The sequence below is a fragment of the Trichoderma gamsii genome, assembly GCF_001481775.2.
Source record: "Trichoderma gamsii strain T6085 chromosome Unknown Scaffold_20.2, whole genome shotgun sequence".
Lineage (NCBI taxonomy): Eukaryota > Fungi > Ascomycota > Sordariomycetes > Hypocreales > Hypocreaceae > Trichoderma > Trichoderma gamsii.
In genome coordinates, this window is record NW_020171357.1 from 260,433 (window position 1) to 282,885 (window position 22,453).

Here is a 22,453-nt window from a genome sequence, read left to right on the forward strand (position 1 = left end):
GGCACAGTGGAATGCATATTACCGGAAACACCGCGCTACGCGACGCGATATCTTTCCGCGCAATGTAAGTCACAGTGGCCAATTATAACTGTGGACACACGTCCTTTATGGATGGCTGCCTGTCGCAATTATACAATAAATAGGCATCTTTCCGGGTCAACATAGCTGCACATTTTTAAAACCATGAGCCTCTCATGGCATGAATGTGAGTAGGTGTGTATAAACTGATATAGGATGTTCAAAATGGCACGACTCCACAGGTTCGATTTACGGTGGGCGGGGTTGCGCGAAGCCGATCATCATATTGTACTACCTACCTTAGGCAACTATGTAAGGAATAGCGATGGACAAGAGGCCAATTCTCGCGCTGGGATGAAAGAATACCCACACGCGGTGGTTGGCAGATACCTTTTGGATATGAACTTAGGCCCAGAGCCGCTTTTGTCATGTTCTTTCCGCGAACTTACCATGTTAGGGTTAACTGCTGCCTGCATCGGCACTCAAGTCCCGAAACTGACTCTTGGCCTTCTCCTCAATGAGCATCAGTGGCCATAAATCGCAGGGATCGGCATCCAGAATCCGGAGTTAAATTGGAGTTGACGATCGCCCCTACCCATGTCTTAGACCCAACCCCGCAAACAGAGATTCGCATAAAATCTGGGGTTTCGTGACGTTTTGCTGGTAAATTATTCCACATCACCCTTGTTGGCAACCACAAGAAAGAACAATGCAGTTGTTCAAGTCAAAGGCCAAGCCTTCGCAGCCACAAGGCGTGAATCAGGCCATGGAAGCGGGTAATGTTGAAAAGGGCCTTTCGCCTGTCCAGAATGAAAACGCCGTCGACCAGCACGTTATCGACGCCGAGTTGGAGCGACGCGTTGTCCGAAAAACGGACAGGAACCTCGTTCCGTTGGTGATGGCTCTTTGTACGTTGCATTGCATTGCATCTCTACCACCACATGCAGCTGACGATCTTGGTTAGATCTCCTCGCATTTCTTGATCGGTCAAATGTTGGGTACGTATTTTTCTAATGAAGTATATGCAAGACTGTGTTCTAAAGGAAATGTGACAGAAATGCCCGCATTGCCGGCATGAGCCAGGATCTCAATCTAGTCGGGGATCGTTACGACTGGCTGCTCACAATATTTTATATTCCATACATTATCTTCGAGTTCCTTGGTATCATGTGGAAAATCGTGCCACCACACATATGGGCTACTGTTGTTGTTTTCATATGGTATGGACTCCACTGAACAAACCCAGATTGCATTTGATGCTAACACGAATCGCGATAGGGGTCTCGTAGCAACCCTTCAAGCAGTTACCCAGTCTTGGGGAGGTGAGATGGCTCTACGATTTCTGATGGGAGCTGCGGAGGCTGGTTATGGGCCTGGAATACCATTCTTGCTTTCCTTCTTCTATCTACGTCACGAAGTTGGCTTTCGCTGCGGAGTATTTCTCTCTGCCGCTCCTCTTGCCAACACGTTTGCGGGAGCTCTGGCGTATGGAATCACCTCAGGACATCCTTCAATCGCAAAATGGAGAGTTCTGTTCTTAGTTGAAGGCCTACCAACCATCGTTATGGCGGCTGTCGCGTACTTTTATCTTCCCGACTCTCCTGAGAAAGCCAAGTTTTTAGACGAAGACGAAAAGAGAGTTGCTATGGCACGAAGTGTCCGACAAGCCGGCTCTGCAGAAAGAATAGGCAGCATTGATTGGATGGACTTCTTGAGAGGACTGATCGACGTGAAGGCTTGGTTTACAGGTGTAAGAAGATATCTCTGTTGATTGGCAGAAATTTGTGCTGACATTATCTACAGCTCATGTATTTCAGCTGCAATGTCAGCTTTGCCTCTCTTCCCGTCTTTCTGCCCACGATTCTCTCGGAAATGGGATTTTCTGCCGTAGATGCTCAAGGGTTGACGGCGCCTCCTTTCTTCCTCTCCTTTCTCGTTACTCTTGTTACGCCGTGGATTGCCGATAGAACTCAGCAGCGTGGTATCATGCTGATTTTCCTCACAATAATTGGCGGTGTTGGATACGTTATCCTAGCAACTACAAAATCTGTTGGAGCACGCTACTTTGGTGTATTCATGGCTGCTGGGGGCATCTTTCCCTCCATCGCCAATATTCTGCCATGGGTGCTGAGTAAGTGTTCTCTAACACATAGCGTTTGACTCCGTTTCTTGCAGCTAACGCGCCTTAGATAACCAAGGAAGCGATACGCGTCGAGGGGCAGGCATAGTTCTCCTCAATGTCATCGGCCAATGTGGCCCATTGCTAGGCACGCGACTTTACCCAACCAATGAAGGGCCTTTCTACGTAAAGGGACAATCTGTCTGTGCCGCGTTCATGTTCTTTACCACATTGCTGGTAATTGGCTTGCGAATTCTCCTTGTCCGAGAGAACAAGAAGCTTGACCAGAAATATGGCACAATAGAGGAACAGAAGGCGAGGCTTGCCGAAGCACGAGAAAGAGGCGAATCAACTGTTCAAGATCAAGCCGTGGAAAATTACGGACCGATGTTTAGATACGTACTCTAGCTTTCATTCATGGTGCAAACATGCAGCTAGATAGCTATATATTGTAAAAACCATCCATCTTTTACTAGAAAAGCCTTCTGAGTATCACGAATAATCTGTGTAGCCACTTTTCCTTTCTCCCTATTATTTAAACTCGTGATATTGTCTAAAGCTTTATTAGAAACTACATCCTGCTCAATTTCTAGTTAACCCTTGATAAGCGCAGCAGCTGTGACTCTCCCTCTGTGAGCCAAGCAGAGTATGACTGCGACACCTTGGTGGAGTTACCCTTCCAGATGTCCGTAAAAGTCCAAGTTGACCCAGAGATGCCCAGGTCCTTTAAAGATACAGTCACTTTCTGTGAAGCGTAAAGCTGGGTTCCAAACCCTCCATTTCCCTGGTCCGGTCCATAGTTTACAATCAGCACGTAAGCCTCTTTGCGGTTGTCTGATGGACCTCCGATCCAGGCTTGGAGCTGCTTTGCAGCATTGCTTCCTGTTCCAGGGTTGCGAGGCTGCATGGGGTATTGTGCAAAGAAATTCGCAGCGGCAATAGATTGGCTGCTGGTGGTCAGCTTAAGACCCAGTGCATCGACTTGCTGCATGTCGCCACCGATGACCAGATTAGCGGCTGCTCCCAGCCAGTGGTTCATAACGGTCGTTCTAATAGAATCATTTACGCCTGCGAGATGCTCAGGGTTGACTGTAAATAGTGCGTCCATGTCGGGATAGATCGTAATTGGGACATTTCGCTGTGCCTGAAGACCGATGTATTGTCGATAATTCTCAATTGCGCGCTGGCCGACCTGCCACGCCATCAATGTGTTCGTGCCGTAGTTGTCCAAGTCCTGGTCTGTTCGCATAGAGTCTGCGAGGCCGCTCCATACTGGCAACCAGGTCTCGTTACGGCAGAGCTTCCATGAGACATCAAGGCGAATGTTCTTGCCAGATTTCTCAATCGCCTTCTTGTAGGCGCGCACAGCATCTGAGCTATCGCACGCAAGATTGGCACCGTTTGAGGGGCTGCCGGGAGTCACAAAGTCTAGCTTGAGCATATCAACGCCCCATGACGCCCACTGCTCGATAACCGAGTCATGCCACTGCTGGACTCCGTCCTTGCTGAAGTCAAAGTCGCAGTTGATCTGGTCATTATTGCCGTTCAAGACATCGGCGATTTTGATGTTGGTGCCAAGAATCGTCTGGTTGTGGGCAACACACGGAACTCCGGGCGTGATGTAAACTCCCAGTTTTAGGCCCCTGCTGTGGAGCCATGAACCTAGCTGCGGGAGGTTGAAGCGTGTAGAGTTGTAGATGATACGGCCATGGTTATCAACAGCAGTAAAGGCTTGCCAGCCAGAATCAAGACTGCAAAGGTCGTATCCGGCAGCCTTGAACTCGGGTCGGGCGAGCACACCGCACTGGGTCTCAACGAACTTTTGAGTGTAGTACAAGCCAGACTGCCCAGCAAAGGATGGTACTACCGCAGAGCCATTTTGCAACGCCTGGACACCGTATGTATTCCAACCTCGGGCGGAGGATTTGAATCCATTAGGTGTCTTTGCAGTCTTTAGGACTTTCAAGGGACCGCCAGAAGTGACATCCGGCTCCGGATAGCATTCTGATAGAGGCGAATCACGGTTCTGGATGCAGAATGGCGCCGGATGAGTCTTGACAACGTCTGTGCGGCTGGGATCGTTGGTGTAGCAAGCATCCTCGGCTGCTGCCCAATACCACTGATTGTCGCTGTAGCCCCACGTTGCAGTTGTCGTACCACTAAGCAGGCAGAGCTCGCGGATGTCTTGGAACGCAATGACGGCGTCGTTGTTCTGGCTCCCCGCGGCAGCCCCCAAGTTGGCTTGTTGCTGCATAAACAGATTTCCCTTGCCGTCGTCGCAGTTCACCAAGCTCGCATTGGCCTCGAACTTGGCGGCGCAGTCCATAAACGCATTGTAGCATTCCGAAGTGAAGTTGAGAGTTCCGGGGGTATAAAGATTGCCGCCGCATGAAGTTTGAGCGGCTACAGGGCGAAACAGAAGAAGCCCTGCTAGCGAGGCAATGAATGCGGTATTAGGGGCCATTGTGCTAAGAAACAGTTGAGCCCATGAGCTTCTTCGTTGACTGCAGCTCGACAAAAAAAAAGTGTCACAGCTACAAAGACGTCAAGGGCCCCTATATATACGTATGCATCTCCTTCAATCTGTGAAGCCAACCCCTCCCAACATTCGACCTTGACATCGTCAGCTCAGTAGACGATGCTGCACTTGCGGTGAAATTCCCGGGCACAAGGGCCCAAAACTTGGAGTGCCCTGCAGTACGCTGTCTCCAGGAACTACACGGTTTTTATCCGAGGGTTATTTATTCAATAGCTAAATTAATAGCCCGACAAGTATGCCGAGCATTAAAAACTCTAGACACACCATCATGCCCTCAATTCCGCGGTTGAATTCGTGTGGAGTTACAACTCCTCGTTACGAACCAGTTGGCCGGAATCTGGGGAATCTGGGGTTGTGGGGAGAGGCCGCGGACGATTGCTCGGTGCATCCTTCGGAGCGCCAACTATCAGTGGGCGAGGCTCTCCCCGCAGAATTTTCGCGGGCTAGGTTTGCGACACGCTTTAAGATGTATTAGTCGCCTGAAGAGTGACAGCTTACACGTCGTTTAAATACACATATGTGTGTTGTGATGGGCCTCATACTTTTAGGAGTATTGCTTAGGGACTTTCTATCGCTATGGCGAGCCGGCAAAGCTTGCGTGGGGAGCTATATGCGACATGATAGACACTTGCAATATAATTCCATATTGAAGTGTAATGATCATACGATGGGTCTCATGACATTTCTAGTGGATCAAGTCAACTTTAGCTTGTATTTATCGTTAGCAGTAAAGGCGAGCTGCCGTTCTTGACTATACACTTCGCCCGCAATACCTGGCACCACAACGTACTCCGGAATCCGGAATCCGCTTAGATATAAGCATCGGATTGAGAGTGAACAGTCTCTATTAGCCTCAGTTGGTGGATACAGCGCCTGCGTTGGCCTGCCGATGGAGATTTGCGCTAGCTGGAAATGATCAACAGCGCATAGCATAGTCGTGATCGATATCCGGATCGCAAAAAGGATTTTCTCTACAAATGCTTTCTAATATAGTCCTCAAGCATAAATGGGCATGTATAACTCAACTATTGGCCAAACTGGCCTCTGCCAACTCAATTGCCAAGCTTGGTCGTTATAAACCCTTATTAGGTATTTGTTTGCTTCTACTGGCTGTGGCCTACCCGGAATCACTATACAAGTTGACCAGAGCTTGAGTAAATGCTGTAGATTTGAAATTTGTTCCCCTCGACGTATGATCAATAAGTCGACAGAGATCCCACATAAGAAAGCTCTTCCGCGAGGAAATAGAAAGTCACAGGCGCGCAAAGCATTAGCTAGATCTGTTGGGCGCTGAGGGCTGAAATGCAAGCCATATCAACTGCCTACCACATTACAACCGTTACCCTAAGCAGCTTCGATAGGCGTGCAACACTTAAAAAGTAGCTTTTCAAATTATTCCAAGTCAACTAACGTTTGAAATGAATAACTCCATTTGTCTGAGCGCAGAATTAAAACACCTATGCGATGCGTTACATAAGACCGATAAGTCTTCACCGACTGCAGGCACGGTAGCAGCAGAAATGCATACGCTTTGAACCCATAGCGATGATATTGAGTGTTTTGATAGGAGTCAGCTACGTAATACGCACATTCAGTCGTATGAGCCATCAGCCGGCAGACGTTGTATGCGGATGATTGCTTTCAAAGTCAAGCGAGTAAGTTTTATCTTTCCGCGTTCGTCGCTATAGGAGTTCGCTTAGTCGCGCTCAAAGGTTGGTACGTGGTTTCACGAGAATTGACTACCCTTATCTCATTAACAATAACACGAGCGATGAATTGTCTACTTTGAACATCTATACCCTTTTTGAAACTCATATCCCAGTAATTGCTGTCATCTATGATGCACACCTCACAATAGGTCAAAGTATATTTCAAAAAGAAGAATAGTAACAGTAAATGACAAGCAGTTGCCAGTAATCTCGCCATACACAGTCAAAATCATGGATTCAACATAACTGCAATCTTTTGCCCACTAGGTTTATAACAACACAGGCAGAACAGTCTGCATGATGATACTAAAGTGGAACCGCCTTTTTTCACAGCGCCTTAGCTTATAGTCACTGTATTAATAATGTTTCTTTTCGCTTTGAACTCAGTCCGGGGTATTAGTTAATTCTCTCCGTTAAGAAAAGAGGTTGCGCTTGATTTTGTTACTTGGTTCTGTTGCAGGAAGTAGCACTAGACACCAAAGCAGAGAATAGTTCAGCCGTGAAGGCAACAGGATATAAACTGATCACTAATCAGAAAATTTAAATGACAGGATTAATAATCTTGATATCGAGATTTAGGAACTGTAGCAGTGAGGATCACTAAACATTCTACTTGGCATTTATCGAGGTCTTCATTATGATTTATAAAACAACAGATTGTTCTTTTTACAATGGATACAAATTTAGTTATGACATAAAATAAAGTAGTATAGATTACAGCTCGTTTCAAGAACTGTCCAAGAAATATCATTAGCCTTTTAATAAAAAAACTTCTCGATTTCCGCTGTCCAAAAATGTCAGACTTGAGAGAGATCTTAGTGATTGGTGGAACAGGTGCCCAGGGCACTCCAGTTGTTAAAGGTAGGTACGATTTGTCTGAGATAAACGTACGCTAACAATTGGAAATGACTCAGCACTCTCTGAGAGCAACCGATACCGCGTGAGAGTATTGACTCGAAACTCCAAGTCGCGACGAAGCCTGGAGCTAGCCACTCTGCCAAATGTTACCCTCGTCGAAGGTAGTCAAGACAACTTGGAGGATCTTCGAAGAGCTTTCGAAGGCGTATACGGAGCATGGGTTAACCTAGATGGGTTCACTCTTGGCGAGAAGAATGAGGGCTTTTACGGCGTCAGAGCTTATGAGATAGCTAGACACCACGGAGTAAAGCATTACGTTTGGGCCAATACAGATTATGCGCTTCGCAAATCGGGCTGGGATGAGAAATATCACTGGGGTCATAACGATGCCAAAGGTCGAATCGGCGACCTAATTCTCAGTCATGGCCAAGAGAGCATGAAGACGACGCTTTTTACCACCGGCCCATACATGAACATGCTCTTCGACGGCATGTATGTGCCAAAGGAGCAAGACGACGGATCGTTTGTCTGGGCGAATCCCGCTAGTATGTCCGGTCGAGATCGCCACTATGGCCAATGCTAAGTTTCTTTCTTATTCTAACATATGCTTCAATAGGCAATGGAAAGATACCATTGATAGCTCTTGAAGATGTGGGAGTGTATAACCTCTGGATCTTCGACAACCCACAAGAGTCAGCTGGGCTTGATCTAGAGGTCGCCACTGACCAAGTCAGCATGGCCGACATTGCAGAAACATTTACAAAGGTCACCGGCAAGAGAGGAATCCACAAGAAGCTACCTCTCGACGAATACTTGGAATGGGCTGAGCCATACCCCAACGCATATGCTAACTGGGCAGCGGGCCCCGATGCAGTTCGAGACAAGGACATGATGACTTGGCGAGAGAACTTTACGGCTTGGTGGCGGTACTGGAGCGAGGGCAAGGGAGCGACCAGAGACATGGCATTGTTGGACAAGATTCATCCTCGAAGAATTAAGACTTTGGAGGAATGGATGCGAATTGTCAACTATGATGGAAAACAACGCGGCGTTATGAAAGGCCTCGAAGACTTGAGAGCTCAGAGCTCCGCGGCTAAGTAGTAAGTGCTTCTCAGCGATCACACACAGGGCATTCTTAGGCTTGAGAAAAATGAATAAAAAATGTATGAAACAATTTAGCAAAAGAATATTTGTTACGAGCCTAACGGTAATAGACGTTGACAAAAAACCACATGCAAATCCCTTGTTCAGATATTGAAGCTATGGATGAAGGTGGCCTAGCCCATATAAGCTTGAATTTTGCGGCTCACACTTTGGTACATTACGCTGACGGAACAGCACTATGCCAGTTTTATTCGTTCTACTCAATACTAAATCTTCTGCTGCCAATGACAAAGATGCATAGAGACAGGATGAGAAATATGACGAAGGGGTCCAAGGTCAGATAGTAATCCGGCGTAGGATAATAGCATTTACCGATCAGCCAGTAGAAAGGGCATTCCGTAACAGGTTCTGTAATTGCTTCATGGCTTCTCATATACCCAGGGCATGAGCCAGTTTCTCCATACACACGGGTATAGACCTATGCTCATGCTCATGACAATACGGCCACTTGTACTACGGTGTAGGCAATGCTGCTACCGTCTTTTCTCTGTAGTATCCATTCTCGGCAGCTGTTTGGTGCTCTCCACCTGCCAGCTCATGCGTCAGCAAATCTTCCTAGCTTATAAGAGGGTGGTTACCAGTACCGGCCTCTTTAAAACACTCCTTTGACAAAAGACAGGGCTATTTATCCCAAACAAATGCCAGACCACCTTCCATCAGAACACCTATTTTCTTCTGTCAAGCCTCTTTCTCCTGATCTGCCGGCACATTATTTTGTCTGCTTATACGGAGTAGGCTATGGGTGTCTCGGAAAGGCTATGGGCTTCTTACGGATTGTGTTCCCTGTACGCATGTGGGGGCTGTTGGTAGGACAATTGGTTTCGATCAATAGCGACCTGTAGAAAGGCTGCCGCCTTATCCGAGATGCCGACACCCCGCAGCAGGAACGTGATCGATCCTGAGAGCTACGGTGGTTAACCGAACTTTTTTTGCCCAAAGAGGCTGGTGGCAGTCAGAGTGTCGGTAATCTCGTGTTTACAGGAGACGGCGTCGGTAGGCTCTGAGCGCTAAAATTAGCTGAGGGGAACTGGTGGTTGTGGGATATGAATTGCTCAGATTTTGGCTTCAAAGTACCCTAGAAGTGCTCATATTTCTGGTTGAAAAATGAGTCTACAATACCTAGTCAGTACTTTTGAAGGGATTTCCTCCAAGGTCTTGTCGAGTGAGCTGTCAAGTAAATAGTTAGGTTGCAAATAGAAAGTATATGTAGCCTGTAGGCACTTCGCATGTAAGGTTTTGAAAAAAGTATATTTGTTGAATTTACCAGATACGGAAATCGGATAATATCTTCAGAACAGCGGAGTAAATCTCATGTTTTCGAAATCATGATGGCTACGAATTCTGCTAGACGCCTGCATTCAGACACAATTTTCTATCTGGGCAGTGCGTGATCATGAACGCCGAGAACCTAATACAATAAGCGTATTACTCTACTTGTTATTTCAGGCACAATATCAGTGGCGTGAGTGTTTTTGCAAGTTTCCGTTTCTGGGCAATCTTTATATCAGCTAGCAGTGCGGCGTATTGATTCAACGTCTCCTAGCCCGAGCAAACCCTCTCGAGACATGCGAAATACTGTGCCTCTCCAGAAATCGACGGATCAGCGATCTATCGAGTGGCACATCGTAGCTTGCACATTTAGCTCCATTTTTCGCGTCCTAGCTCTGTCATGCTGCCCGCTATCCATCTGCAATGGCCAGGGGTGCATGTTCTCTCTTCTAATTTTGGCTGGTGGCTATCCGTCTTGCCGCCATGCTTGTATGTATCGCCTCACTCTGCTGCGCCTCTTGTACCGTGGATCGGAGACTCGTATTGTGCCTGGTATTTGGGATTGAGCTTGTAGAGAGTCTGGAGACCTCGTTGTCGTCGATTCCAGGTTAGACGGCCTGATAACAATGGCTTGTTATTCTTTCCTCATGAAGAATTTCGCTTAGATCAATGCTTCAAAAACAGTCTACGGGTACGCTAAGGATCCATGCGGAGAGGCATCGTTACGTCACGAAGCAACGGCATGCATGGCTAAAATGTCTCGTATGGAATGGAGCAACTCCATACACGAGCAGATACTGGCACCAATGCTCTTCTCTCCCATCAACCATCAACCAAGGAGCACAACGGCGTACTGCTAGCGGCACAGCGAAACCGAGTGTCGTATTTGCCGTTCGTATTGATGTAAACATCAGCTAGATATTGGCAAACGCACCGCAAATCATCATCCGTTTTGTTGATGTCCAGCCAAAAACGCGTCAGCCCAACATTCTGGCTAAATGTGCTAGTGGTCTAGTCTCCTCCACGCGTTGTACATCTCTCCGATGGTCCCACAAGCGTCCTGTAGGATGTCGTGGATTTCGTCGCCGCCCGCTATAAATGTGACTCTGCCCCTGTCATCATGGCGGATGTGCCTGAGTCCCAGCCTAGCCGCCGGATTCATGATGGAGGGTACTGAATATAAGTCATCTTAGGCCTGTCCCGGCCGCTCACTCTGCCGTACCTGGGTAACCCTCGTTTTGCTTTAAAAGAGTCCGACGTGCCGATTTTCAGCTGCGGCAAGACTCAACCTTTGCTGGTGCTTCATTCGGCGGCCGACGTCCATTGTAGATGAGCAATCGAGAATGCATCTGTAAGAGTGACATCTGAACTGCAACCCATAGCACCCACCCATTCGTTTGGCCAAAATACGTCGTGTAGTTTTTCCCCTCTCGAATCTGCCGCCTAATTTCTCGGTCACTGTTACGAATTTTTGACGCTGAATGAATCTTTATTGAATCTCTACGAATTACTGCAATTACACCAATACAATACCGCCGCCATGGGGATGTCCAGGGTTTTATTCCCACTTTTAACGCTCGCTTCCAGCGCTCTGAGCGCTGATCTGCCGGCGATTCAGATCAAGGTAGGCTCACGAATTCTCATAGCGTCAAGTTGGTTATTACATCCATTAAGACCAGCTTGTCCATGATTTTTGTATTTGACTCTGACACCGCATGATCAATTTTCTAGGGCTCCAAGTTTTTCTACGAAAACGGAACTCAATTCTTCTTCAAAGGAGTCGCCTACCAACAGGACTCCTCCGCCAATGGCGCAGAACCGACAAGTAGCAAATTCGTCGATCCGTTGTCGAACGAGGCCAACTGCAAGCGTGATATTCCCTTGTTGAGCCAGCTTGGGACCAATGTCATTCGAACCTACTCGATCGATCCGACGGCAGATCACTCTGCTTGCATGAGCCTGCTGAATGATGCGGGTATCTATGTCATCTCGGACCTCAGCAACCCCCAGCAATCTATAGTTCGCGACAATGCCCAATGGGACGTTGACACCTTCAATCATTTCCAGCAGGTAGTAGACAGCTTCGCCAATTATACAAACGTCATTGGCTTTTTTGTTGGCAATGAAGTCACAAACAATGACACCAACACAGAGGCTTCAGCCTACGTCAAGGCCGCCGTGCGAGATGTGAAGCAATACATCAAGGACAAGAAATATCGCGCCATGGGCGTGGGTTACGCCGCAGATGACGACGCAAGTATCCGAAACCAGATTGCGGCTTACTTCAACTGCGGACCGACAGAAGAGTCAGTTGACTTCTTCGGCTACAACGTTTACGAGTGGTGCGGCCAGAGTACTTTTGAAGATTCCGGCTACAACAGGATTCTCAACTTCTTCAAAGATTATTCTGTCCCTGTATTCTTCGCAGAATATGGCTGCGACAAACCAAACGGCGCTGCCGGTCGCATTTTCCAGGAAACAGGCGCACTCTACGCACAGAACATGACTGAGGTGCTTAGTGGCGGTATTGTCTATGAATATTTTCAAGAGGAGAACGACTACGGTACGTATATCAGCTTAAAGCAGTTCAGTTTTATCACCCAAGAAAAGGAAAGCTGACAAAAAACTGAAATGCACAGGTCTCGTCAAAGTTAGCGGCAATTCCGTGAGCAAACTAAAGGACTTTGCCGCGCTTCAGAACCAGATCCAGCAAGTAGACGTCAAGGGAGTACAGATGAGTGACTACAAGCCCACCAATACGGCTGAAGACTGCCCAACAGTGAACTCAACATGGCAGTCGAGCGAAAAGCTCCCGCCCTCTCCCAACTCTGACGGCTGCAGCTGCATGGCCAAGGCGGCCCAATGTATCGTTTCAAACAGCACGAATGCGGATGATTACGGTTCAATCTTTAGCTTCATCTGCGGATCGGATCAGACTCTGTGTGACGGCATCAATGGAAACACTTCTACGGGTGTCTACGGCGGATACAGCATGTGCGGCAACCAGGACAAACTCACCTACGTCCTTAACCAGTATTACTTGAAGCAGAACAAGGATAGTACAGCATGCGATTTCAACAGCAGCGCTCAGATACAGACAGCTTCGGGGACTCTGGACAAGTGCAATGAGCTGGTCGGCTCAACCAACTCTTCGAGCTCGGGCAGCGGCTCAGATTCGAGCAGCGGCTCCGGAAAGGACGATGGAAACTTTGGTGCTCTGAACGCTCCTATTCCCGGCAGTTGGGTGCTCGGCTTCTTGCTGCTGGCCACTATTGTTAGCACAAACATGCTGAGCTGATCGAACAGCTCGTAGTGTTGACACAAGAAGGGGTTTGAAGGAATGTATGGATGCCAAAGAGACTATCTTAATAACTAATATATAAATATGTTGTTCGAGTTCATTTGGGCCTTACCATATAGCGCCAACAACCGAGTATCTAATGCTGAATGAATTGACTCTACTCTCCACCAAGCACATCCGGATTCCTCCGTGGGGATGGTGATTTGATATTCCGTACCTAGCGCTTAGAGCCTCCAATTAGGCAAGTGCATGGCCTGCAAAAATTAATGGAGCTGGAAAAGATTATGAGCACACAGCAATATGCCATACACATATCTCAAAGACGCTAATATCTTTGGCAAAAGTGCTCCTCTGACAAACTTGTATGTGTATACTTTGCCATTCTTTTTTTTTTCGCAAGCTTCCTAAGAGGTGCCCGCACAACGAGCGCGGGTAAATAGGCCTGTGTCTGCTGTTGCGTTAATTTCTTATCTTGGCTATAACAAGGAAGCCGAGCCTCACGAGGAAGAATACAAAGGAGCAACTCAAGTATTAACTTTTTGATCTCTTTGGGTGTCGAAACACTTTTACAGTCAATGCTAGGGCTATACTGATTGCTATTTCACGCGCATAGCTAGCTGCACACCATCTCTACCACTGAACCGCCAATATGCCCGTTTACCACGTCGGTATGTTAGTCCTCAAAATGTAAACGATTAAGAGCTTTTGAGTAACATGTAGATACAAGTTCTCTTCAAATTGAAGCCGGAAGTCACCGCAAAGCAGCTAGAAGACTGGGGAAAGTTGGCTTACGCCATGTTAGGCCAAGTTCCTGGTGAGTAGACGTTTCTGGACTTTCGACACACTTCATTAATGTCGTCTATGCAGGTCTAACTAAAATCTCCTTTGGGAAACCGTTGCCTATGACTGCTTCCAGGGCGAAGGGTTTTGATATGGGTCTTGTGGCAATTTTGGATTCGCCAGCCGCTCTTTCTACCTACGCGGCTCATGATGCCCACCTCCCGTAGGACTATATGCTATTCTACCTTATATAACAACTGCTAACCTTATTGTAGAGTTATGGCATTGAGGGAAGAACTCTGCGTCGATGCTATGGCTTATGATCTTGAATTCGACGTCTAGATTAGCATTTAAGGGCCAGGCCAGATCTGCAGCCTGAGAAAGCTTTATCGATGTAGATAGCCTACTCATTCTATTTACTTACTGAACGATGAAGAAGTTATGAAGCATTAAGAATAAGCAATGCATAAAGAGGTGCTGTGATAACACTTTCAACATGAATATAAATGATATGAAAGCGTCATCTCTCGAATCACGTTGTGGTTGGCGGGCTCGCAATGAAGTTCATCCCATCTATACCACTCTTTCAAGACGATTTAGTCGCATAGCCACCACTACCAAAGTTTCTCCGATATCACAAGCTGTAAATGTATTGTATACGCTTCGTAGCTACAAACTGGATGTATTGACTAGTTTAATCGCTCTTTACTGAGAACTCCTCTGGAAACAACTCTTCGCTAACTGCGGGGTGGGGGTTCCCCGCTGTTGGTTGCGTTGGATTAGGTAAAAGGGTTGTGGTGCCTTGAATGCAACTATACACGGATATTGAGCTAGATTTCTGTGTATTGTAATAAGTTCTTTCATAAAATTGCACCACCAGATATTATCCACTTTCTCTTTTATCTGATAAACATGAATACTTGGCTTAATATGCTGCGATGCTCCTATAGTGGATGATGAGTCTTTAAGTTGTAAAATATCTCCGCAGAAATGAGCCACACTCATTCTTATGGAAGGTCTTGTGTTACAAACTAGGCGATTATATCATTAGGCAAATACTGGAGGATTTCTGTGCGGGCAATGCTATTGTAAGTGCTTATAAAACTGTGGTCCTGTATTTATAATTGAATTTTAGCTTGGTATTGCGTGTGACGCCATCTTTTTGGGAGAGCTGTTAAAGAGCTGCTAGAAGCTGTTAAAGAGCCGTAAAAAGCCGCTAAATATTACAGCTTGGTGTTCAAACTAACTTGCATCTTGAACTTTCTTTTTTATTGTAACCTATTTCCACGCTGAGCATTATACAAGAAAAAGTGCAGATGGCTGCGACGAAACCAATCTTAATCTCGGGCGGCGGCCTCTCGTCCTTACTATTGGCTCAATCACTTCGACTATCTAAGATACCCTTCAAGATATTTGAGCGTGATTCTTCCTTTTCGTTTCGCGCCCAAGGGTACCGACTGAGGTTGTCAACAGAAGGACTCGAGGCTATTGAGTCAGTTTTGGACCCTCAAACGTGGCAAAAATTCTGGGACAAGTGTGGTAAAACAGGCGGCGCCGGCTTTACTGCATATGATGCCGTAACTGGAGAACAAACTGAGCATGCTGCTCCCGAAACTCTGGCTTCGCGAGGCGGGAAAATCGTCGGAATCGCTCGAGGAGACATGCGCAAAGTATTCTCAGAGGGCTGCGAAGAGTACATTGAATGGAACAAGCGTGTGGTCGGCTACGAACTAAGTGACAGCGGCGTTTTCGCCATCTTCGCCGACGGATCGAAATCAGTCGAGGGCTCCATGCTTGTTGGAGGCGAAGGCATCTACTCCAAAATCGCAAAGCAGGTTTCAGGAGGAAAGCTCAAAGTCTACGATACAGGCGCGAGAGGCATTCACGGCCAGGCGCCAACGGCAGCTTTCAAAGGCCTCGGCGAGGGCGTCTTCTCCTTGCGAGATAAGACACGCCCCGATGGCGCTGTGTTTATCATCACGAATGTCCGCCCCGATCAAATGGATGATCCTAATGTCCAATTTGGGTGGACAATGGGAGGCCAGCCCGGCATAATCAAGGCCCCGAACGACGATTACACAATCGTGGGTAAGCAGGCTGCTGACATTGCAAAATCGTTCGTCAAAGACTGGCACCCGCGGTTCAAGCCTCTGTTTGACGAGATGATCGAATCGGAGGCGGCCTTTTGGAAAATCACTTGCTCCACGCCATCTGGAGTGCCGGAATGGCCGAACGAGCCTCGCGTTACGGTAATCGGCGATGCGGCGCATTCGATGACGCCAGCCGGGGGCATTGGAGCTAATACGGCGGTTCAAGATTCAGCATTGCTTGGCAGGTTGTTACGCGAGGCTGGTGGTTATGCGCCTGGTGTAACTGCGGCGTACGAGCGAGAGATGAGAGTCTATGCAAGCAAGGCTGTTCATACTAGCTATTCGACTGCGGTTGGCTCATTCGGCGTTACGATTGATGAAAATACCACTCCTACCGTATAGATACAGTTAATCGGTTGTAGACTAGAACATGAAAGAGACTAGAACATGAAAGTTTTATTTGATTAAAAGGGTGGAATCCTGGGAGCTAGTAGCTCATCAGCGAAGCCGCGGTTTCTTATCCTCGCTACTACAATTTACTTGTTTGTTGGGGGTGAAATATGGCTTCTGGCATACGTGCCATGTATACAATAAATAAGTGTTTATATCTTCTAATGTGGAAATGTATCGTAACTATCTAAATGACTAGCTACATTTCAAAATGGAGAAAGATGACTTGCTTGATCATTGTTGGAGAAAGTGATGGAGTTTTTGGAAAGACAACATGAAGAGAGTGATAATCTGTTACAGTGGTTTACTCCGCTAGGATTTGCCACGCTGGTTGCGTGTCGTAATGTTATAATTTGGATTACAGGCGGCTCTAGTGCTAACATCAGCGCTCGTCGGGAGTTAGATTAGCTGTGGCACACAGCAAGCCACCTACAACTTCATTTTCGCAGGATTCATGTTCTTTCGCTTATAGCTGAATTGCGCAACGTTTATTAGATCAATGCCTCAATGGATGTGTACCTATTCGGAACGAACATACAAGTTGATCGCACCCCGTATACAACATATCCAATGTAGCTAGAATGAATGTGTTTAAGTCAGTAGATATACATGTAGTAAAACATACTTGGGCCAGCGCCCGCACAGAGCTAGCCAAGGCGAGATTGAAGCTTTACTGCTAGCAGAGCTAGAATGAAGATCATATCAATCGGCAGCCACGCACTGCTTCATTTTATGAGACGTAAGCATAAGCATAAGCGTAAGCAACTCATCTCATCGTATTCAGCTAACTTTGAATCATCAATACGCTTGCCTGAGTACTAGATGTTTGACAAGATCAGCCTTTGCCAGTTATATAGAGGCTTGGTAGCCGGTATATCCCCAGGGAGGCTCATTACCTCCGTGTAATGGAGTTCGCGCATCTCAAAATCCCTAAAAGTGGCCATCAAGTCCATCCATTCTTTCAAAGAAAATCTATTTCATATCAACGCACTACCTGTTGCTCCGTAGATATATTGCTGCTGCCCTTCTTATCGCTGCACTGTAACTACTTCGCCGCCTCAACGCTACTAGTATAAGTATAATTGCCATTGAACGAAACATGGCTTCTAGCAAAGTAGAACGCAGCAGAGTAGCCGTCTGCGGACTTGGTGAGCGTCACTCCTGAGCACCAACATTGTTGTTGCAAGCATCACTCTCACTAAGACATCGAAAAGGCATTGCTGGTATTGCGGCTGTGAAGAATTTGACAGAGGTTGGATTTGACGTTACTGGATTCGAAGCCGCCGATGCGATTGGCGGCCTTTGGCATTACTCAGAAGACAATAGAACGACATGCTTGTCCAGTGAGAAACAAACAGCAACGTTTGGATTTTATACTTGCTAACAAGCATGGCATTTCTGCAGATACGGAAGCATTGGTTCGGAGGAGCGCAGTAAGCGGCACAAGCAATTTCGGGGCGGCAACATCTAACAAATCCTGTCGTACAGTTCGGCTTTTCCGATTTTCCCTACGCTCCTGGTATGTTTATACACTTCTGTATGCTCTATTACATGTCAGTGCTGAAGCTTTCCGTTATTTATAGGCAATCCCGAAGTTCGCCTTCGTCCGAACGAAATCCAGGCATTTCTTGAGTCATATGCTCGACACTTCAATATTGTGTCTCGGTTTCAACTCAATACAAAAGTGACAGCTGTCAATCGAATTGGAAATAAATGGCATTTGACTCTCACGCGTAAAGAAGGTCATCAAGAGGAACAAGCGTTTGACAGATTGGTGGTATGCACTGGGCTCTTTCAGACCCCGAGAAAACCCCACGTTGAAGGGCTCGACGAGTTTGAAGGCCAAATACTCAACACTCAAACTTATAAAAAGTAACAGCACTGCAATACACTGGTATAGTGACAGAGAGCTAACCAAACGTTGACAGGCCGGATATTGCCAAAGGGAAACGTGTACTGATCGTTGGTCTCGGCGCTACGGCAACAGACATGGCCAGAGGCCTTGCGGGAATCGCCAAAGAAATCTTTATTTCTCATAGAACTGGATGTCTTGTGGTTAGAACTCTTCTCCTTCCCCCCATCATTCGGAGACTGATAAATTACATAGCTGCCATTCAGCAAAGGAAACGATGTTTGTTTCCCATCTCTTCGTAAACAGCACGAGAAGGCAAATGCGCCAGGTATAGAACAGAAGCAGATGCTTAACAGCGCTCTCATGAAATTGCAAGATGAATCTTTTGACCTTAAGCCGGAATGGGGCCTCGGAAACGCTCCCTCGTTGCCTCAGAAATTACCAATCATTGGAGACGGATTTTACGACCTTTTAATTTCTGGAACAGTTACATTAGTGCCTGGTTTGAAACGAGTCCATCGCTCTCATGTAGAACTAACAGACGGGAAAATTATAGAAGTCGATACTATCATATTCTCGATTGGCTACGATAGGTCGTATTCTTTACTGGGCCCTTACGACCCGTCCCGGAATATGCCACAAGCTTGGAAAGACTCTCCTGGCTCAATGGGGCGACCCCTTCCACGGCTTTACCAGGGGATCTTTTCTCTAGACTTCCCGGATTCTCTTGCATCTTCAACACATGTAGGCTCCACTTTGTCGGCCACGATGAACGGGGATACGGCATCAATGGCGCTCGCTCAGGTGTGGCTGGGCAATTCCAAGCTGCCTTCTCTTGAGGAAATGACGATGAGTGCCGACAAACAAAACAGCATGGCCATAGAACTGGCCAACAAAGGGGGAGTTTATGATCCTGCACTTGTGGACGCAAGGGAATGGAGCCTCTGGGCGGACAAAGCAGCGGGATTTGGCATTCAAGATCGACTTGGGTATGGGTGGAAAGCTTGGTGGCTTCGATTCACTGATCCTCGTCTTTACAAAACACTTTTGGATGGGCAATTTGTGCCACAGGTTTATCGACTTTTTGATGAGGGCAAGCGGCCAGCGTGGAAAGATGCTCGAGAGGCGCTCTTCAAGGCGAATGAAGCCGAGTAGCCCGCTGCCTACTTCGCGGCATGATATAGGATATGTTCTTTCGGACTTCATCAGCGATATCACATTCTTTCACTCCTTAGTCTGATGCAATGTGGTATACGTAACGAAGAATTTGCATGGAATGGGAATTTAATTAGCAGAGAGCTATGATCCGCTACCACTACTAATCAATAGTAATCTGTACTGCACCAGGCTTGGAGTTGCCCGTCAGTCTAGGTATGGTATGCCTGAATATAGTACTAGACTCTGGTTTTAAGATACATGAATAGTGGCGCGGTTACTCTAATTCAATGTTGCCGCATGAAATCGGGACGAGCATACTGCGGTACCATTGAAGCACGCCCTATTCATCATAATTTTTTCCGTTTAGCCCGGGCTTCAAGGCGATTTAGGTATTTTAGTAAAGAGTAAGCCAGAGTCTCGTTGCGTTTGTGCGTAGCTGTAATTGGAGCTAACGGGCAATTCGCCGTACTACAAAATGCCGGACAATAAGCCGGCTGGATTTGTAGGTATAAGACATCAGGTATGCGATATCTCTGTTCGCAAATAAGCCACAAACTCAATTAAAAACTCGAACACAATATCTTTTTTGAATCAATTCACAGCTTCTAACTTACAATCAAAGTCATAATACAACCAGCCATGTCGTCGCCCTTCTTCATCCCGGTCGATATTGCTCATACCGCACTGCTTCTCTCGGACGTGCAAACGCAAATCTTACAGAGATTCCCTCCCGATGTTCAGAAAAACTACATGGACAACATCAAAACACTTCTTGAACATTTCAGGGCTGAAATCTCCAAGCGCCGCGCTGATAAGGCTTCCGAAAATGGATCCGCCCCTTATGATGGAGTACCTCTCATTGTTCATCACACACTGCCCTTCAACCTCAACTCCAACGCCTTTGTTTCGCCTTACAACAAGCTAAGCAATGGGTTGCGCAGCTTGAGAAGGCAGGGTACTTTAAGAATGCACCGTCGGATCCTCACCACCCCCATTATGGCGTCCCAGCCGAGATAACGCCATCGGACGGTTGGGGCAGCAAGGATGAGATCGTCTTGGGCAAATTGCAGCCAAATTGCTTTGGTTCATCAGACCTGCTGGCATATCTACGGGCACGTGGCATTCGTCATATTGTATTGGTAGGCTTGACTACAATGGGAAGCATCTTGGGATCGGCAAGAGCTGGTGCGGACTTGGATTTCCATGTCTGTTGCTTGGAAGAGGGAATTATGGATGATGATCCCGAGGTGCACAAGTTTTTGATGACAAAGGTGCTGCCCAAATTTGTGGATATAGTTGGTCTTCAAGATATTCTGCAGCTGTGAATACCATAGATTCATAAAGTCTTGGCCTTGAGCCAAAGAAGGGCTAACTAGCGGATCATGTTGACAGCTGAGAGGCAGTGTGGTACAGGGAATGTAGCCTCACACATATAGATAGCCAATGTTTACCGTGTGATTCAAGTCCATGTTGCAGATGACACTATGATCTAAATAGTTATTTCTCTCCGCCGTATACCCCTACAATAGATAGTGGCCATTCAAGGTAGCGGTGCCATTGGCTCTCCAAATTCTGTCGACATTGCTCCAAGATCCTTGCCGCAGCCCCTTCCATAAACCAGAAAGAATCGAGCATTTTCAACATGACACAGTAATGAGCTAGAACTATAAGGGCCTTTGGCTTCCTTTCACTGACCAAAGTGATGTATTTTTGGGGAACCTGCACTGCCCAGGAATACGTAAGTGTTTTAACAGAGATGGTCTGCCCAGGAGTAGAAGCCATAGCAAGCAGTCGTCGGAGGCTATTGAGAGCTGCGCAACAGAGGTTGCTCTCTTCAGAGCAATCCGCGAGTAGCAGATACAAAAGCTGGACGAGGTAACTATCATTGGGATTTTGGCTAAAGTCGGGGTTTTCATCCAGCGGCCTTTCCATACAGAAGCTGAGTGGGCCATTGGAGAGCCACTTCTCGGCATAACCATGCATTGAAAAAGCACCTCGAAGAAGGCCAATGATCTCCGATGATGTTCCTGTGGCGGGTGAAAACATTAGGCCCCGCCGAGACTGCGGACTGGCAAAGGAGTATTTTATGACAAGATGGCCACAGGCGTACAGAGCATGGCTGCTGCTCTCTGTAACACTAGCTAGAGCTGAACGGAACAGCGGAAGAGCAAGGCTATGGTGATGCGCAGCCCGCCTTTCGTGTTGTTCTATTTCGGTTGGATGTAGGTAGGCCATATGGAGAGAAGTCAACGCCAGCATAGCGTGCCTAGGATTGGTACATTTAGTAAATACCAGTATTATAGCTAATCAAGTGGGACGAGGCAATTCACATTAGATATCTGTGGTTCACGGCCATGGCGGGTATGCATTCTCGCATAGCTCGTTGCAGGGCTGCATTTGGTGCCAATGTTTCGGCCGTGCAGATGTTCCAGTGGTGCATGAGCTTAAAGTCTGAAAATGAGAAGGGGGAGATATCTGGGGATCCGGGCTTCAAACCCCCAGATGTATCGATAGTTGTCGAGTAACTACAATCTAGTGAATGTCTAATGCAGCCACTGCATATCGGCTTTAATTCGTCGCACTGCGGGCGGTCCTTCTTAGCCATGTATAGCAAACACTTGGTGTCTGGACAATCATACCTTAACGCGGCGCCGCTTACACGAGTCACATCCTGTTCGGACTTTTTTATGTGATACTTTCTTGAATGTCATTTTGGATGCTCCAAAAAACAGTGTACGCGATGTCATTTGCGGCCCAAGGATGGAGTAGAGGGAGAATACAGTTGTGCGAGAAGCGAGAATCACCAAGATCAAATATGTATGGTACGAACAAACGGTAAGCGAGGAACGGAGAGCGAGGGGCGAAGAGCGAGGAACGAGAGCCAATAACCAATGAGCGAGAGCCGAGCATGCGAGAAACTAACTGAAGAGGCTTAATGACCATTATGTCAGCTGTCGATTTAATTAGCTTTAGGCCCGGTTGGTTGAGATTTCGGTGAAAGTTGCTTCATTAGATCGACTGATTGATAACCCCTCAAAGATACAACCTACTGCTTACAACGCGCAGATGATTCAGATGTTTTTTAGTCATTGTGTTATTTTAGCGCTATGATATTATATGCTGCTTCATGAACATAAACCTGTGGC

At 47.0% G+C, this 22,453-nt stretch overlaps 9 protein-coding genes across 9 annotated transcripts; 7 read left to right on the top strand and 2 right to left on the bottom strand.

The window, feature by feature from the left end:
• Window positions 1–727: 727 nt before the first annotated feature.
• On the top strand, window positions 728–2,545 carry TGAM01_v206084 (hypothetical protein; the record flags this gene model as incomplete). Its single annotated transcript, XM_018802666.1, has 6 exons — window positions 728–926; window positions 983–1,016; window positions 1,074–1,238; window positions 1,297–1,768; window positions 1,822–2,149; window positions 2,208–2,545. The coding sequence occupies 6 exons, from the start codon at window positions 728–730 to the stop codon at window positions 2,543–2,545; spliced, it is 1,536 nt and encodes a 511-aa protein (XP_018664173.1).
• Window positions 2,546–2,726: 181 nt separating this feature from the next.
• TGAM01_v206085 (hypothetical protein) lies at window positions 2,727–4,601 on the bottom strand (the record flags this gene model as incomplete). Its single annotated transcript, XM_018802665.1, has 1 exon — window positions 2,727–4,601. The coding sequence occupies one exon, from the start codon at window positions 4,599–4,601 to the stop codon at window positions 2,727–2,729; it is 1,875 nt and encodes a 624-aa protein (XP_018664172.1).
• Window positions 4,602–7,179: 2,578 nt separating this feature from the next.
• Window positions 7,180–8,344, top strand: TGAM01_v206086 (NmrA family protein; the record flags this gene model as incomplete). The annotated part of the gene is made up of 3 exons (XM_018802664.1): window positions 7,180–7,246; window positions 7,300–7,788; window positions 7,860–8,344. 3 exons carry the CDS (start codon window positions 7,180–7,182, stop codon window positions 8,342–8,344), a joined length of 1,041 nt encoding a protein of 346 aa, XP_018664171.1.
• Window positions 8,345–11,216: 2,872 nt separating this feature from the next.
• On the top strand, window positions 11,217–12,974 carry TGAM01_v206087 (glycolipid anchored surface protein; the record flags this gene model as incomplete). The annotated part of the gene is made up of 3 exons (XM_018802663.1): window positions 11,217–11,300; window positions 11,408–12,239; window positions 12,316–12,974. 3 exons carry the CDS (start codon window positions 11,217–11,219, stop codon window positions 12,972–12,974), a joined length of 1,575 nt encoding a protein of 524 aa, XP_018664170.1.
• A 652-nt stretch (window positions 12,975–13,626) lies between these two features.
• Window positions 13,627–14,099, top strand: TGAM01_v206088 (hypothetical protein; the record flags this gene model as incomplete). Its single annotated transcript, XM_018802662.2, has 4 exons — window positions 13,627–13,645; window positions 13,705–13,791; window positions 13,845–13,980; window positions 14,033–14,099. 4 exons carry the CDS (start codon window positions 13,627–13,629, stop codon window positions 14,097–14,099), a joined length of 309 nt encoding a protein of 102 aa, XP_018664169.2.
• Window positions 14,100–15,073: 974 nt separating this feature from the next.
• TGAM01_v206089 (hypothetical protein) lies at window positions 15,074–16,249 on the top strand (the record flags this gene model as incomplete). Its single annotated transcript, XM_018802661.1, has 1 exon — window positions 15,074–16,249. One exon carries the CDS (start codon window positions 15,074–15,076, stop codon window positions 16,247–16,249), a length of 1,176 nt encoding a protein of 391 aa, XP_018664168.1.
• Window positions 16,250–17,396: 1,147 nt separating this feature from the next.
• Window positions 17,397–19,304, top strand: TGAM01_v206090 (hypothetical protein; the record flags this gene model as incomplete). Its single annotated transcript, XM_018802660.2, has 7 exons — window positions 17,397–17,445; window positions 17,512–17,640; window positions 17,702–17,730; window positions 17,786–17,816; window positions 17,881–18,169; window positions 18,226–18,352; window positions 18,405–19,304. 7 exons carry the CDS (start codon window positions 17,397–17,399, stop codon window positions 19,302–19,304), a joined length of 1,554 nt encoding a protein of 517 aa, XP_018664167.1.
• Window positions 19,305–19,946: 642 nt separating this feature from the next.
• On the top strand, window positions 19,947–20,632 carry TGAM01_v206091 (hypothetical protein; the record flags this gene model as incomplete). The annotated part of the gene is made up of 2 exons (XM_018802659.1): window positions 19,947–20,210; window positions 20,249–20,632. 2 exons carry the CDS (start codon window positions 19,947–19,949, stop codon window positions 20,630–20,632), a joined length of 648 nt encoding a protein of 215 aa, XP_018664166.1.
• Window positions 20,633–20,804: 172 nt separating this feature from the next.
• On the bottom strand, window positions 20,805–22,054 carry TGAM01_v206092 (hypothetical protein; the record flags this gene model as incomplete). Its single annotated transcript, XM_024549795.1, has 3 exons — window positions 20,805–21,573; window positions 21,638–21,888; window positions 21,947–22,054. The coding sequence occupies 3 exons, from the start codon at window positions 22,052–22,054 to the stop codon at window positions 20,805–20,807; spliced, it is 1,128 nt and encodes a 375-aa protein (XP_024405457.1).
• Between the last annotated feature and the right edge of the window lie 399 nt (window positions 22,055–22,453).